This window comes from Xyrauchen texanus, chromosome 30 (assembly GCF_025860055.1).
Source record: "Xyrauchen texanus isolate HMW12.3.18 chromosome 30, RBS_HiC_50CHRs, whole genome shotgun sequence".
Taxonomy (NCBI): domain Eukaryota; kingdom Metazoa; phylum Chordata; class Actinopteri; order Cypriniformes; family Catostomidae; genus Xyrauchen; species Xyrauchen texanus.
In genome coordinates, this window is record NC_068305.1 from 24,223,491 (window position 1) to 24,240,923 (window position 17,433).

At 37.8% G+C, this 17,433-nt stretch overlaps 1 protein-coding gene across 7 annotated transcripts; it reads right to left on the reverse strand.

Annotated features, from left to right (window-relative positions):
- Positions 1–2,819: 2,819 nt before the first annotated feature.
- Positions 2,820–16,295, reverse strand: asb2a.1 (ankyrin repeat and SOCS box containing 2a, tandem duplicate 1). Of its 7 annotated transcripts, none has more exons than XM_052098682.1 (11): positions 16,156–16,295; positions 12,591–12,879; positions 7,845–7,964; positions 7,550–7,719; positions 7,292–7,447; positions 6,704–6,949; positions 6,125–6,296; positions 5,919–5,963; positions 4,209–4,770; positions 3,693–3,846; positions 2,820–3,589 (listed from the first exon to the last, which is right to left on the reverse strand). In XM_052098682.1, exons 2-11 carry the CDS (start codon positions 12,863–12,865, stop codon positions 3,435–3,437), a joined length of 2,055 nt encoding a protein of 684 aa, XP_051954642.1. In that variant the 5' UTR covers positions 12,866–12,879; positions 16,156–16,295; the 3' UTR covers positions 2,820–3,434. The 7 variants fall into 7 exon arrangements, 6 of the variants coding, with proteins under 6 accessions (XP_051954642.1, XP_051954638.1, XP_051954640.1 ...); XM_052098678.1 differs by lacking the exon at positions 16,156–16,295 and adding an exon at positions 8,275–8,635 and having other exon boundaries at positions 12,591–12,725; XM_052098680.1 differs by lacking the exons at positions 12,591–12,879; positions 16,156–16,295 and adding exons at positions 8,275–8,635; positions 11,028–12,388.
- Positions 16,296–17,433: the final 1,138 nt, after the last annotated feature.

Below are 17,433 nucleotides of genomic sequence, written 5' to 3' on the forward strand. Positions count from 1 at the left end.
GATAGTCCCATTGGTCACATATACACTTCAGAATATTGAGTACACAACTATTTCTGGGCATAAAAGATACAAAAGCAATCAATGCGGAACATTGTATCACAAAAGGAATACAATGTGAATGTGCTATGCGCTACTTAAAGCCTGATGTGGCCCATTTACCAAAATTGTTGCCCACCACTGCCCTAAAGACACAGGCTGGAGAGTGGAACCCTTTTTTATTATTATTTAAAGTAATCTAAAGTTTTGCAAAGTAAATTATTTTTGAAATTTGTCTGTCTGTATTATTTATTTAGCCTCTCGTCCACTTACAGACACCAGGGGGCCAACTGATGCCAACTATGCTTTCAGACTTTGCACAGTTTGTTTACTTGTTTTGCAAGTCATGAAGCTTTCCAACCATTCCACACTATACCGTGTGAACAGGGTTGTTCAATGTGTAAATATGTAGGTAATGTAAGTTCTTCAGCTAGTCAATATTTTTAACACTTAAAACTTGTCAAGCGCGAAATAACACACTTTTGGGGGCCCACTTCTTCCTGTCTTTATCAGGCCAATAATTTGATAAAATTTAAATGTATGTATTAAAACGAATTTGAGCTGACCTCCCATCAGTAATTCTATGTTTCCACATCAAATCATATAATGTGCTTTATCCCCAATTTATACATCATAACAGAATCTGTATGATACCACATCCAGATAATTGGATGGTACCAGTGTTGATCAGCCAATTAAACAACCTTGCTTAGGGAGCAAGTAAGAATAATCCATCTTGAAAAACGCACAATATGTGAGCAACATATTTGGGAACATTTGCCATTTAAAAATGGTTGGAACAGATATTTTTTATTAAAGAAAAATTACAGACTGAATCGTGCCAATTAAAAGATATACATGGATGTCATAGTTTGAAAAATGTGACCTAATCTCTGAGTGTTGGCTTTTGTTGTTGCATGATTATGATAACTTGTCAAACTTTATTATTCACGAACAAACAAAACTGCAAAACACAGAAAAACGATAATTTACTTAACTACAATAAAATCTTGTAAAAATAAGAAACCTATTAAAAAATACAATACAAAGGAGTAAAAATACATATCTATGGCATTGCAAATACTAACAATTACTTATTTATTTTTCCAAAGAGTCCGTTATGTTATCAATGCCACCCCACATATCAAGAAGTATTTTTTTTTTCCAAATAAGCATAGTGTGTGTATATATACAAATAAAAGTACTACATTCCGATTTAATTCATCTATTTAACACCTGACTCCTAAATGTTGTATAGGTCTGACAATTACAAAAGCGTTTGTGACCTTTAAGCAATTTTTTTGTTGTATTTGTGCAAATATTATATGAAAATGTACAGTAAATGCCATTTAATTCCTAATAGTTTAGAGCAGGGGTTTTCAAATTGGGTGAAAGTGAGCCTCCCCCTAGAGAACTTGAAGACAGCCGTGCCCCACACCCCCCATTTAGGCTGTTATTATTGGTACTACTAGGCTATGTTCACTCAAAATTAGTTTATTGAATTAAGATAAACATTTTAAATTCTGTTTAATTTTGAAATGGGTTATATTTAAAAAAAAAAAAATTCAAACATGTTTGTCTTTCTTTTTAAAACATATTGTAAACACATACTTTGCAACACATTTTTACCACATTCAAGCAATTGGGAAACTGTTAAAATTAGCCTTCTGAACAGAATCCTCCACAGTCAAAAATTTTTAAGTATTCTCAACAGCCCTATAACCAAACAGCCAACGAAATCAGACATAAAATGAAATCAGCATGATGGACAGCTCTAGTTTCTGATCAATGAACAGATAACCCTCGACCCTCGTCAAATAACTCAACTGGAAACATGTTCATTAACAGCCACAGGCTGAGGCTACTAACATTATATCAATTGAATAAGAGCTATTTTCTATTTTCTTCAGCCAATTAAATAAAAATAATAAATCAACATCAAACAACATCAGCTATGGACAGCGCTGTTTTGTCACAGTATCAAATGCATAAAAATCACTTCCATGCCGATTTTGTCTCATCATTTTCATCACCTCTACATCAGTGGGAACAACGAGTCTTGACTTTTTGATGCACACATGTGATCGATGTGAGGCTGCACAGTAGAAAAGAAAAAAACTAGGGCTGTCGATTTAATGCGTTAATTCAGTGCGATTAATTTAACAAAAAATATCGCGTTAAAAACATTTACGCAATTAATCGCATACCCACAGGCCATAATAAAGAAGATTCCTGAGAAATGCAAGCTTGTAGTACCACCTGTTTACTCCAGAGGGCAGTAAGTGGAAAAACCTACATGCGTTTCGTTCTTGCGTTCAAAACACTCGAAGGAGTGCAAATGCAATCTAAGGGATCTCAAGATTTGTTTAAAGATTGAGTATTAAACTATATTTAGCTTGACACAGTGACTTAAACATTTTATGTTTATGACGCAACACACCCGAAACGCTACACAAGCATTTCTGATGTAGGTGTAATTTGACGGATCCTTAAACAAGCCCTCATAATAAATCTCCATCTGATTGACAAATTCACTTGTGAAATGGATTGCTTTGAACTGTGTGCCAATGATTGACTTATGTTCAATAATATGGTAGTAAACAATACATTGTATTCTAAAGCCGCTTTTTGTATTGTCTTATCAATGATTAACTCTTCTTCTACAAGAATGTAATGCATTTTAATTATCTGAATATTTATATATATATATATATATATATATATATATATATATATATATATATATATATATATTTTTTATATTTAAAGATAACTATGTATAATTATATATTGATATAAATATGTATAATCATTATATATTGAATTAATATTATATGATGGGCTTTCTCAGCAAATATTTGTATATGCGATTAATCGTGATTAATTAATCGGGACACCATGTAATTAATTCGATTAAAAATTTGAATCAATTGACAGCCCTAGAATTAACATAAATCATCCTCCACCTGCAGCCTTGATCGGTATTTGCTTTTAAGCAGGGTCAAAGCGGAAAACCTGCACTCACATAAGTAAGTGGAGGTGAAGGGGGTGAGGACTTTCATAGCCTTTCGAGAGAGGTGGGGAAACTCAGTCCTGTATGTAAAGCAATGCGATATGATGTTTCAGTCACCTTAGTATTAATAGAGCTAAAAGTCTGGATTACTCTCTTTTGTGTTTGAATTCTTTCAGATTTCTGTAATTGTAAAAGTGTATTGTAGACACTACAAAGCAATCCATTTTGCAACACGCATATGCATAACATAACAAGCTAGCAGGACAGATGTGAACCTTTATGGGTTTTTCTCCCCACGCCTCTCCAATTGAAAACCTCTGGCTTAGAGCAAGTTCAGCAAACAGAAGCATTTAATTTTCTAACTTTATTCTCTCTGTATTGACAGTCAAACTGAAAAGTAGGCCTGTTCTCGTTCTTGATGATTTAGGAATTTGATCAGCCTTGGAGGAACTGGCAGCTTGTTTATTTTCTTCAGTCTGTTGATCCCAAGCAGTTTGCGGATTTTCAGTCTGCAGAGCTGCATCAGTGGGCGTGGAGGTGCTGCAATCAGAACCAGCAAATGAATACACAGGTGACTGAAATCATTTGCACATATGTGAATAATTGGAGCAATAGGTATGTTAAGATGTTTGGGTGCACATACTTGCTTTCTCTTTGATGCAATTCCAGTCAGGGTAACTGTCCAGATATTCAGTGAGTCTTGCACAGAGTTTCACATCACCAACATAGTCAAGTAGCACATCTATAATCGGTCCTGCCCAAAGTGAGTAATTGTCTGTGGAGATCATCTCACAGAACTAGTCAAATTAAAGTAAATTTAAAGTAAAGTTCAGTGAAAGTAAGTCAAATAAAAAAATTGATGTTCAATTATACGACTCTGTACCTCAATATTGATTGTGGTCTTTGCCACAATCAAATGTCTTTTTTGTCTTTGCAAAATAAGCATAATAACTAAGTATGTAAAATATATTAATATGGGACTATACGCATCATAATGCAACACAAGATTTTATACAATACTATATGTAACCGGGGTTCCCTGCTCTGTCTCTCCACCAGGGGCCCTTGGCCTAAAAAATGTTTAAGGCCCCAGCAATACATAACAATTAAAAGAACAAAAACAATCACTTGTGTAATTTGTGTGCTTCAAACCACCTACCTGAACGCAGGTCTTCTCTGTACTTTCATATCTGTTATGCCTCTGATTACCTGTCGCCTTTATAGGTGGATGAGGATTGCTGCCATAAACACAACTGAAGCATGACAAGGCATCACAGCCATTATCCATCAGATACTTCAATAAGGTCAGGTACTTCATGCAGAACATAAGAGAGGCTGGAAAGGTGGTTGGATGAGTTGGTATGCTGGCATTGACATCAGCACCATGTTCCACCAACAAAGTCACTGCTTTCATGCAACCCTGCCTCAGGGCTACCAGGAGTGGGTTGAACGTGTCCAGGTTTGGATTAGCGCCAGCCTCCAGTAGCATGGTGGTTGCCTCGATGTTGTTGTTTATGACAGCGAAATAGAGTGCTGTGCAGCGTCGATCTTCATACATTTTAGAGCGATACTCAGACAACAGGGCATTGACATCAAAGCCGGCCTCAATCAGCAACTCAAGAACGTCATCTCGGTTGCGCTCTGCTGCTAAATGCAGGGGGCTGATCCCGGAACGCCGCACTCTGGCTTTGCTCGTGGCTGGGATCAGCATGGAAACTAACCTGAAAGTGAGAAGTTTCGTGATTGTGTGTATTATCTGATTGCCTTGTGTATGCTTAAAGGGTGAGTTCTCCTCAAAATGAAAATTCTGTCAGCATTTACTTACCCTCATGTGGTTTCAAACCCCTATGACTTTTTCTTTTGTGGATCACAAAGGGAGATTTTAGGTAGAATGAGAAACTCAGTCACCATTCACTTTCATGGAAAAAGATGCAATGAAAGTGAAAGATGCAATGAATGGTGACTTTGAATAACATTCTCACTCACATCTCCTTTTGCATTCCACAAGAGAGAGAAAGTGAAATAGCTTTGCAGCAACATGGGGGTTACTAAATGACTAAATGAACTATCCCTTTAAGTGTAGAATTATCTCTTAATTTACTCACCCTCATTCCATCCCAGATATGTATGACTTTTTTGTTTTTCAGCAAAACACAATTGAAGATTTTTAGAAGAATATTTAAGCTCTGTTGGTCCTCACAATGCAAGTGAATGGTACTAACGTTTTGAAGATCCAAAATGCTCATGAAGACAGCATAAAAATAATCCATTAGACTCCAGTGGTTTAATCCATATCTTCAGAAGTGATATACTAGTTGTGGGTGAGAAACAGATACATATTTAAGTCCTTTTTCACTATAAATTCCTCTCCCTGCCCAGTAGGTGGCAATATGCATGAATAATACCAATGTGTGAAATATTCTTCACAAAAAAAAATCTTTGTGTTGAGGAGAAGAAAGAAAGTTATACACATCTGGGATGGCATGAGGGTGAGTAAATGAGAGAATTGTCATTTCTTGGGTGAACTATTCCTTTAAGTGTGACAAAGCACACTTACAGATATCATGTTAGTATTTGACACAGTTTGGTGACAATTATGTCTTCAGAAGAAGACTAATTATGCATGTACATCTCTAAGAAGCTGGTTGGTATACAGTGTTTAATGATAATGACGTTTTAAAGGAATTTTTCATGCTACCAAGAATTATGGTATGGGACGAATAGTTTTAGTTTAGATTAGTTTTTTATTTTGAAAGTAAAAATATTTGCTCCAAATACTGGTTGTTACAAAGTCAAACATCTCAAATCAAAGTTACAGGTTAGCACCCTGTTGCTACAGCAAAGCTTTAAAGCAGCCATTGAGACGTACTTCATTGCACTTTTGTTGGTACACCTGTAAGTGAGGAGGTCTCTGCTGAAAATTAATGCAAGATAATGAGATGTATTAAACCTAAACACTAAAGAATCAATGTCCTCAGCATATTCAAAAGTTATTTAGAAAATTATGACCTGAGAACATTAGAAATTTCTCCCACATCACCTACAATTATGAATTGATTATTAAATTCTGCATACCCATCACTGCCACGCTGAGCTGCAATATGGATTGGCATCAGTCCTGTTTTTCCAGGCTGGTTGGTGTCTGCATTTTTAGATAGAAGGAATTCTACAATGTCCTCATGACCATTCTTACAGGCCTCATACAGTGCTGTGGCTCCATCTGCAGCCTGACTGTTGAGATCTGCACCTGATAAAGAAATAAAATGCAGAACAGGACAAGCAGATGTGTAGCCAAAATGTAAATCAGTCCAACACTTATTTTTACATAGCACTCTCTTGTCTTTTACTGCTTTTTTATTGTGACATTCATAATACAATAAAGTAATGATCCACACTCGTATGATAGAGACTTCTGTTACTTTGTATTACATGAACTAAGGGAAAATGGCACTAAGGAAGGCCTGTGTGCCGAAATGTCGATCTTTTCCACTAAATTCATGTATTAAAAAGTAAGAAGAAGTCTATAATCTAAATTACAAATAGCCAAAATGTCAACCCACAATTGAAGGAACAGATGGATTTTGTTGATGGACTTTCTAAGTTCAAGTCAAAGACAACCCTGCATGCAAACCATGACAATGAAATGTTTGTTACCATTTTTTAAAAGGAAGCGAAGTGCATCCACTTTTCCACTTTGGGCTGCTACAAAGATAGGTGTGATTCCGTACATATTGGATATGCTGACTTTGGCTCCAGCTTTAACCAGCATCTCACAGATTTCCACATTGTCCCTGCACACAGCCTCATGCAGAGCAGTCCAGCCTTGAATACAGCTCTTATTCACCGAGGCACCATAGTTCAGTAGCATGGCAACCATTGCAGGGTTCTCCTTCTCACAAGCTACAGATATGTTTAGAATTTATAACATTACCATCACACCACTGAAGGACATTTTAAATGAAGGGAAAGAATAAAAGATCTTTATAAGAATTCAAATAAAATGTGTTGGTGTAGCCAAGTGGTTAAAGATCAGGGCTAAGTTGTTATGAGCTATCACTGTTCACTTTTGTTTTATGGAGAAAAAAATGTGCAATGAAAATTAATAATGGCTGGGATTTAAATACAGCTTCTTCTGTGTTCCACAGAAAAAAAGAAATTCAGACTGGTTTGGAAAAACATGAGGGTGAGTAAAATTCACAGTTTTGGGTGAATTCACCCAAATATATATTTTTACAATATTACCTCTGTAAAGTGGAGTCTCGTTGTCATTATTGGTAATATCAAGGTCAGCCCCTTTCTCAAGAAGAGACTCCACACATGCAAGATGGTCCCTGGTCACAGCTAACATTAAAGCAGTCTGTTCCTTTAAAGTGCGCTGATTAATCATCCCAGGTTGAGCTTTGAGAATAGGGATCATAAACAAAGCATGAGCTATGTGTTAGAGGTCACTTAATAATGTTCGATAGAGTAATTCTCAAATGAGTGGGAATAGCACTCTACCTTTTAGGAGAATTTTGATACATTGATCTTGTCCATAATATGCCGACTCATGCAAAGGAATCCATCCATATTTATTTGGTGTAAGGAGGCTGCACTCGGGTTTCTTAACCAGTAGTCTCACTGTTCCAACATCTCCTTCCCAAATAGCCTTAACAATTGGCTCCATCCCCCTACAAGAGAAAATGTTTTTATTTGGAAGTGTTGCAGATGAGAGGATGTTCAATGTACCTCTCATATACAACATAATAAACTCTTTTGTGTTCATGTGACACATTTGGGAGATTACATTACTCACTCCTCGGGCTCAGGTGTGACCTGCATAGTGCCATCATGTCTTAGGTATGCCACCATGCGTTTGCCATTGCCAGTAGTGAAGTGACTCTCTGAGAACACAGCCTCTGGATTTGTTAGTTCTCTTTTGGAGAAAAGAAATGTGTTTAGATATATTTGGATAAGTGTTACTATGCTTCATTAATTTACTAGTGATTGCACAATCACTGGACTCATTTCACCACTGAACCTTTTAGAGGATGACTGTAAAAAGGTTCAATATATGTTGTCAAGGAGGAAGCAGAGAACAGAAACTTAAACTCCAACGATGGGTTTTATTTTCACACTCCATAGATAAATACTGCTTTTCAGCACAGTCTTCATCACTTTCAGGTGTGAATCTTTATTGCTCTCTCTCCAGACAAACACTCAAACATGCCCCAACCTCCACATACCCCCACAGCCAGGCCAGGGAGCCATCCAGCCCCAGAACAGTTATCTGTGCCCCCGGTCTGTGGACCACCCCGAACTTAAAAGGTTGTAAAGCCAGATACCAATGGGTGATCCTCGCGTTAGCATCCTTCATGCGGTGGAGCCACTGGAGTGGTGCGTGGTCAAAACAGAGGGTGAAGGCCCATCTCAACAGGTAGTATCGGAGGGTAAGAACAGCCCATTTGATCGCCAGACATTCCTTCTCAATAGTTCTGTACTTAACCTCTCTCAGCGATAGCTTGCGACTAATGTACAGCATTGGTCGGTCCTCATCCTCCACTTCCTGCGAGAGCACCACCCCAGCCCCCTGTCCGAAGTGTCCATCTGTAAAACAAATGGGAGAGAGAAATTAGATGCCTGTAAAAATGGTCTGCTACAAAGTGCAGCTTTTACCTATGTAAATGCCTGTTGACACTGCTCCGTCCTCTGGACTGGATCTGGAGCTCCCTTTCTAGTGAGATCTTTCAGCGGGCTGGTGACATCCGAATAATTAGGCACAAACCTTCTATAGTAGCCAGCTAGCCCCAGGAAATGTCTCACCTCTTTTTTGGTCTTGGTTCTTGGGAATGTCTCAATCACTGTGATCTTATCAATATGGGGATGCACCTGCCTATGACTCAAGTGGAATCCCAGATACCATACCTCCACCCGTCCAATTGTGCTCTTTTTAGTGTTTGCTGTGAGTCCCACTCATTGCAAAGACCTCAGAACAGCCCTCAGATGCTGCATGTGCTGCTGTCAATCGCCAATGTATATAATGATGTCATCCAAATTGACAGTGGCGTAAGCAGAATGTGGTCTGAGGACTCGGTCCATAAGGTGCTGAAATGTAGTTGGGACCCAAAAAAAAGGAATGGAAGGGTCACGAATTGGTGTAAACCAAACGGTGTGGAGCGCCATTTTTTCACGAGACATCGACATTCAGGGGATCTGCCAATAACCAGTGTCAAATCCAGTGTTGAGTAAAATTGAGCTGTGCCCAACCGATCGAGCAAATCATCAATACGTGGCTTTGGGTATCCGTCAAATTTAGACACCACATTGACTTTCCTATAATTCACACAGAACCACAATGACCCGTCACACTTAGGGACTAAAATAACCAGGCTGGAACAATCACTGTGGGATTCTTCTATAACTCCCATATAGAGAATTGCATCTTATTCTTCCCAAACTACTTTTTTCTTGTGCTCGGGAAGACGGTAGAGATGACTACGTACTACTACCCTGTGCATAGTCTTGATGTGGTGCTGTTTGAGGTTTGTACGACCAGGTAGAGGTGAGAACACATCTGCAAATAATTTTTGCAACTTGGCAATCTCTGTGACGGTAAGAGGTGGTCCCCACAAGTGACCGGGTTGATATGATTGGCTTTTAAGTTCACCTCAAGACCGAGCTCTGCCCTCTCTGGAACAATTTTAGGAGGAAGATATTGTATATTTGACGTGTATCACCCCCTATCTCTTAGTTTTACCGCCTAATCGAGATATCCCACTCGTGTGACCTCAAAGGGTCCTTGCCACTTGGCAAGCAATTTGGAGCTCAATGTTGGGAGTAATTTAAGCACTTTGTCTCCCAGTGCAAATTCCCGTAACTAAGCTCCCCTGTCATATAATCGGCTTTGACGTTCTTGAGCTTGGAGCTAATTCTCCTGTTTTAGTTGACACAAAGTGTGGAGTTTTGATCAAGAAAATTTTTTATTTTGTTTTAACTGTTTGAAGGTCCCTCCTCCCAAGCTTCCCCCATGACGTTGAGCACGCTGCACGGTCGATGCCCATACAGCAGCTCGAATGGGGAAAACCCTGTGGAGGCTTGGGGAACCTTTCAAACTGCAAATAACAGGGGTTCGAGCCTTTGAGCATGAACTTACGAATCATATTTTTCAGGGTTTTATTAAATCGTGCCACCAACCAACACTGGTGCAAATTGATTTAATACCCAATAATTTGTACAGTTAGCATAGTGTAGGTGACAAATTTAGTGCCTTGATTAGTGAGGATTTCTTTTGGAATCCCCACTCAGGAGAATTTTAAGTAGAGTGCCTCCGCAACAATACTTGCTGAGATGTTACGCAGAGGCACTGCTTCCAGATATCTTGTTGCATAGTCCACCAGAACTAATACAAAGTGATGACTGCATGCTGTCCATTCTAATGGCCTGACGAGGTCCATGCCAATTCTTTCCAAAGGGACTTCGATTAGTGGCAGAGTGCAAAACGGTGCTTTGAGGTAGCCGTTGGATTCACCAGCTCAACACTTCCCCGCGAATGCCCGGCCAATAGAAATAGCCATTATACGGTTCAGTGTTTTTCACTTTCCCAAGTGTCCTGCCATCAAATTATAATGAGCCACCTGGAATAACATTTCCCAACAGCTCTCACCTGATCAAAGGTGTGCCTAAGGATCTCATATCATAGCTGCTCCAGAGGGATATCCCCTGCTGGGAATCCAGGTCATCCTGACGTGGAGCTGACGTAGATGGCCCCGGCTCCACCTCCCCAGCCAGTGAATCTCAAACCACACACCGAGACACTTTGTTACAGGACCCACCCACACAAATTTTCCTCAATAAAGCAGTAAATGCTTGCCAATTCATTTCCAAGATTAGTGGACAGGTGGGGACAAACCGCAGCCTTAACTCAATGCTTTTTCCTATGGAATTGAATGATGAGGGTAACCAAAGGATAATCATGAACATCCCTGTGCACACACCTTACCTTCACCCTCCTATTTGTGCCCAATGCCTCGTTTTGAATCAAATGTTGGTGAATTGTGGTGGTTTTTCAGCAGCAGGAACTGGGAGACTAGTCAGGATCGAGGGAAAGATGAATGCAGCAATGTACAGAGACATCCTTGATGAAAACCTGCTCCAGAGCGCTCTGGACCACAGACTAGGGCAAAGGTTCATCTTCCAACAGGACAACGACCCTAAGCACACAGCCAAGATAACAAAGGATTGGCTACGGGACATCTCTGTGAATGTCCTTGAGTGGCCCAGCCAGAGCCCAGACTTGAACCCAATTGAACATCTCTGGAGAGATCTGAAAATGGCTGTGCACTGACGTTCCCCATCCAACCTGTTGGAGCTTGAGCGGTCCTGCATAGAAGAATGGGAGAAACTGCCCAAAAATATTTATTTTATTTTTAATAGATTTGCAACGATCTCAAACAAACTTCTTTCACGTTGTTATTATGGGGTATTGTTTGTAGAATTTTGAGGAAAATAATTAATTTAATCCATTTTGGAATAAGGCTGTAACATAACAAAATGTGGAAAAAGTGAAGCGCTGTGAATACTTTCCGGATGCACTGTATGCCAGTTTTTTTTGGTTAAAAAATATCCCTGAAAATCAACTCCAGGGGGGCAAATATTAATATATATTGTATTCCATAGATATAAAGAGATTTTTTGACTTCCAGTGATGGGCCCAAGGGCATCATTGGATGTGTTCTGGAAGAGTTTACGTCTTCAAGGTCAGATTACTGGGAAAATCCAAACAAGTGGATTTCGGCACAGTAAAGTATAGTGTCTTTATTTTTATACATGGTGGCATGTGAACTTCTTGCAGTGCTCCACTTGGACCTTTTTCAAATGTTATCTGTTGCCATTAAATGAAGAGGAACAGGTGTGAAGCAGTTGTGTCAGCCATCTGAGAATTTGCTATGCATCTGTAAGTGATATTGTGACCCTCCCTTTTCAGCTGCATCATCAAAGCATGACTGGAATTTTCAAATGGCAACACATTAACAAGTGTGTTTTGATACGATCAAACCTCTTTCTCTGTTTTACATTGTGAAATACACTAATGCTCAAGGAAATGCATCTTCATAGACCAAAGATTACCTTACAATAAGTCCTACTTCAGAGTAGCACATTTGTTTTGTTGGGAAAGGTTCTGCGTTTTCTAAGACTTTGTAAAATGTGTTTATTGTTTTTCAACTGTTTTGTTATGACACACTTGGCATTACACAAAGATCTTGCTGTGCTTGCTCTCAGATGAGAGTATTTCTTTAAAGAGTGCAAAGATATGTGATTGTGTATAATGCAAATCTAACTGTGGGTACATGCCCCTTAGAATTATGCTGATTCATCAAAATTAGAAATTAGAACAAAGTAATGTGCGAACGCACCTGTTGTGCACAATATATATATATATATATATATATATATATATATATATATATATATATATATATATATATATATATATATATAAATACATATGCAATATGTAGTGAATGAGAACCAATATTAGTGAGACATGAATGTAACTTTGTACCTTGGGGGATTGGCAGGGCATGCACCTGGTGCAGGCTGCTGCTGCTGCTGAGGACGACGTGATAGTGGAACTGGGCGGGAAAATGCTGGTCTGTTCACAACAGTAGAGGGCTTTGTGGTTTCAGTCCCAGAAGCAGAGCTATGGGCATCAGAAAGACTGCGCTCAACTGCCAGTTGTAAGAGCTCATCATCAGACAAGGTGCTGTAAAGACTGTAGTCAGTAAATTCTATACTGGTGCCTGTGGTACCCAGCATGGACACACTGGCAGCTGCCATGATGGATTTTGGATCTTAAGACAATAAAAACAAATTAATTACATAATGAAAGAGAGCTACTCGGCAAACATGTCACACAGTAGCATTGCATACATATGGTGTAAATTGGGAATGAAATGGGGGGGTGCAGCATGAAGCATCTACATGTTTCCATTGATCATGATATAAATATGGGGGGGTTACTTGTTTTTATTATTTTTCTTTGCAATTCTTCCCATAAGGCCTGCACCCCCGAGTCTTCTGTTTACTGTTGTACATGAAACTAGTGTTGAGTGGTTAGAATTCAATGAAGCTGTCAGCTGAGGACATCTGAGGCATCTATTTCTCAAAATAGAGACTCTGATATACTTATCCTCTTGTTTAGTTGTACATATGGCCATCTCATCTCTTTCTGTCCTTGTTTGAACTGTTGTCCTTTGTCTTTGAAGACTGTAGTGTACACCTCTGTATGAAATCTTTTTTTTTTTTTTTTTGGCAATTTCAAGCATTGTATATCCTTCATTCCTCAAAACAATAATTGACTGATTTATTTTTTGCCATTTTTGACCTAATATTGACCTTAAGACATGCCAGTCTATTGCATAGTGTGGCATCTCAAAAACAAACACAAAGACAATGTTAAGCTTCATTTTACAAACCAAATAGCTTTCAACTGTGTTTGATATAATGACAAGTGATTTTCTAGTACCAAATTAGCAATTTAGCATGATTACTAAAGGATAAGGTGTTGGAGTAATGGCTGCTGGAAATGGGGCCTGTCTAGATTTGATCAAAAATTACTTTTTTCAAATAGTGATGATGCTGTTTTTTACATCAGTAATGCCCTGACTATACTTTGTGATCAGTTGAATGCTACTTTAGTGAATTAAAGTACCATTTTCCTTCAGAAACAGCAAAATCTGTAAATTATGAATACTTTTTTACATCAGTGTCTTGAACTTGACCTGAGCAACCACTGCAACCAATGCAGTGAGACTTGAGCTTGTTGAAGACCAAATGTGCCAATATGTTCTGGATCAGTTGCAGAGGTTTGATTGTTTATGCAGGAACCCTGCCAGAAGAGCATTGCAGTAGTCCAGTCTTGATATAACAAGAGCTTAGACAAGGAGTTATGTAGCATGCTCAGATAAAAATAGTCTGATCTTTCTAATATTGTACAATGAAAAGTTCATTCTGTCTTTGCGATGTGGTCGGTGAAGTTCAACTGATCGTCAAACAGTACCTTGGATGGTGTAACCGTTCATGTGTCAAGCTGAATTGTGAAGCCATATAGTCATCTGTTTCTCACAAAATATATTCATATTACTTAATTTCACACATTAACACACTTAATTAGTGTGTGAATGTATAGTACGAATACATTATAGTACACTGTATAACAGAGATGCAACTGAGGGGGTAATTGTTTTGTTTTTGCACACAGTGTCTGTTGTTTTAGCACCTAAATTACTTAATAATGCAAATTAAGTAATTTCGCAATCATGCCCCAAAAGTGAAGAGATTAATTTACATTGCACAATTCCAGACCTTGCGGATTAGTCCTGAGAGCTAGGTTTTGGAGAATGCAGACCACCATGCTCTAGGATACTTACATTTGAATTTGATCTGTTGAATGCTGGACATACACTCAACTGGACATACATACTGTGCAAAGGTCTTAGGCACATAAGATGTTTCACAAAATCATTTGTCTTAAGATGGTTATTTATATCTGCTACTTTAGTGTGCCAATAGGAAATATACATAATCCCAAACATTACTTTTGCAAATAGAATAGAAGAACAGGGAGCCCTGCAACAGATGTCATGGCCCTCACAAAGCCCCCCACCAAACATTGGGTCAGTCTGGGATTACATGAAGAGACAGAAGTAATTGAGACAGCCGAAATAAATAAAATAACTGTGGCGAATTTTCCAAGAAGCTTGGAATATCCTATCTGCCAACAACCAAGAAAAACTGTGTCCAGGTGTAAGTATGAGAATTGGTGCTGTTTTGAAGGCAAAAGTGTTCACAGCAAATATCAATTTAGCTCTTTTTCTGTTTACTGGACTTTGTATGACATTAATTGATGAACGAATACTATTAATGTAGGATTGGTGGTGGTGTAGTGGACTAAAGCACATAACTTTTAATCAGAAGGATGCTGGTTCGATCCCCACAGCCACCACCATTGTGTCCTTGAGCAAGGCACTTAACTCTAGGTTGCTCCTGGGGGATTGTCCCTGTAATAAGGGCTCTGTAAGTCGCTTTGGTAAATGCATAAATGTAAATGTAATGTCATTATTTTTAAAAGAAATCTTCACTTTGTAAGTTTTTCACAAGTTTTTCATCCATTTATGTCAAGTTTTTATTGCCTAAAACTTTTGCACAGTACTGAATGCACAGTTACAATGCTCTTCTGCATCATTTGAGCAACATTTGATGAATTATTGCCACTAATATCAATAGAAAATGTAAACAAATGGCTCTTTTAAACAAATTTCTGTTAATAGCATGGTAATAGCACACCGTTTACTGCTCCAGACAAATAGCAATGTGTTTTGTGAACAAGGCGTAATCTATAGTATGCCTAATTTACATTGAAAGGAAGAATGTTTGCGCTGAATATATAATGCAGCTAAAATATTACAATACAGTGCTATTTCCGCATTAAACACCTGGTTAACATGGATTGTGGGTGTTTAGTGAATAAGAACTAAACATTTAGTAAGTTCGCCCTGAGTGTTGTGATTTGATGGTAATTCAGACACATTTGATGGAAATTATGCAGTTTAGCTACAGTATTTTATGAAATTCCTATTCTATGATTGGTAATTTAGGGCACATAGTAACTTTGAATACTGTTTTACAAATCATATATTTGGCTGCATATTTTGGCCAAATGTTTAATTGAAAGATCTGCAACCTTTATTATCATTTTAGTATAATTTCATGCCTATGTTTCAGCATATAAAACACAGATACAATAAGGTCACAGCTGCATGCACAATGACCTTATTACCCATCAACATCCAACATACAGCACAATTAATGCTTTTGTTATATGCATTTTAAAAAAAATCAATCAAACAATCAAAACAAAAAACATTCATTTCATTTTATTAAAAAAAGAGAAAAGATAAAGAAACATCATTTTAACTGAAGAGTTGGACTCAGTACCATATCTGAATGAATGATGATGTTTTGCATCTTTCAACACTTATACAATATTTATGTACAGATATGTCCTGTTACTGAAGGATCACTTTTATATCACACCATACAAAAAAAAAAAAAAACTTGGTACTTACCCACTTCACAATTGTTTTTCTTTCTTTATTAATTTGGATCAGGTTTCCAAAAATTAAAATTAAAATGTTTATCTGTTTTTCTTGATGTCCAGTGTTGCACACTTGTCACTTGCTTACACTGAGAAAACTTTAACTCCCTGCAATGAGAGGCCTTTAACTGTCACCTAACACCCGACTGTTTAGAGGATGCTTCTGGAGAGTACACGTGACATGCAGTGTGCCAAGTTTTTTAACCTCTTAGCTATGGCTTCTCTTGAGAGGTAGCAGACCTAGATTATGAAAACCGCCTGTGGGACAGAGTACTAGTGCAATGACAATAACAACAGAAATGTGCATCCAGAAATATTTGAGCTCAAAATATTTAATATAGCATATTTCTTATGTTTAGTTTTATTTTATAACATACAAAAAGAATATATGGATATTGCATCTCAGTAATATGAAAATGTATGACGTATCTGGTAGTTATTTGTATACTTTCCTTCCTACATCTGTCTATTTTGCAACATATTGTTTTGTTTATTGAAGCCTTTATTGCCTAACTGGGTTAAATTCTTACGCTGTATTTGCTGTGTCAGGTTACAGACGTGTCAAGGCTACGAGACAAACAAGACATGAAATAACATTTTCTAAATACCTGTTACTTATTTATAGGCAGAGCTGTTGTGTTAAGGTCAAGTGTACATATGATCAAGGTTTTAAACTTTCATCCTTTCTGTATTGTCAGCTATAACGGTTTGTCTGTTTTTAGTGCCATTGTAGGATAATTAATGACTAATTGGACAAACATTATCAAATAATCAAGAGGGTTGTGAAGTAAATTAAGGTTGACTGTAGATTTGCACTTCTGTGTCTTCTTGCTGTTCATTATGAGGTCTTCCAGTGGTCAGAAAGGAGACAAATTAGACTCTTATACAGACACGAGGGTTGAATTTTAATATACAGGCTGTAAAGAAACTTCTCAGGTCTTTTTGACCTTTGTAATGTGTTTTGTTGCCTCAGTTCGAGCATTTTTGATTGCCATTCCTTTTGTTTTGGTTTTGTTAAAAATATAACAAAAATATTTCATAGGTTGAAATATATCTAATATATTTGTCTATTTAATGATGTATATTTTATATAGGACATGATTATATTTGGTTTTAGTTCAGAGCAAAGACTAACAGCAATGTGGTGGCAGAGTTTATATTTACATGTGTCTTGCGTAAGTATATGAATTCTGACTGGCTAATTATAGAGCTTATATAAACCACAGTCAGCTGCATGAGTTAGCAGTAT

Coding starts and splice junctions, on each gene's coding strand:
- asb2a.1 (XM_052098678.1), bottom strand. CDS start 8,570: ATGCTGTACATTAGTCGCAAGCTATCGCTGAGAGAGGTTAAGTACAGA. Junction 6,297..6,703: donor TCGCTTCCTTTTAAAAAATG/GTAACAAACATT, acceptor TTTCTTTATCAG/GTGCAGATCTCAACAGTCAG. Junction 5,964..6,124: donor GCTCAGCGTGGCAGTGATGG/GTATGCAGAATT, acceptor ATTAATTTTCAG/CAGAGACCTCCTCACTTACA.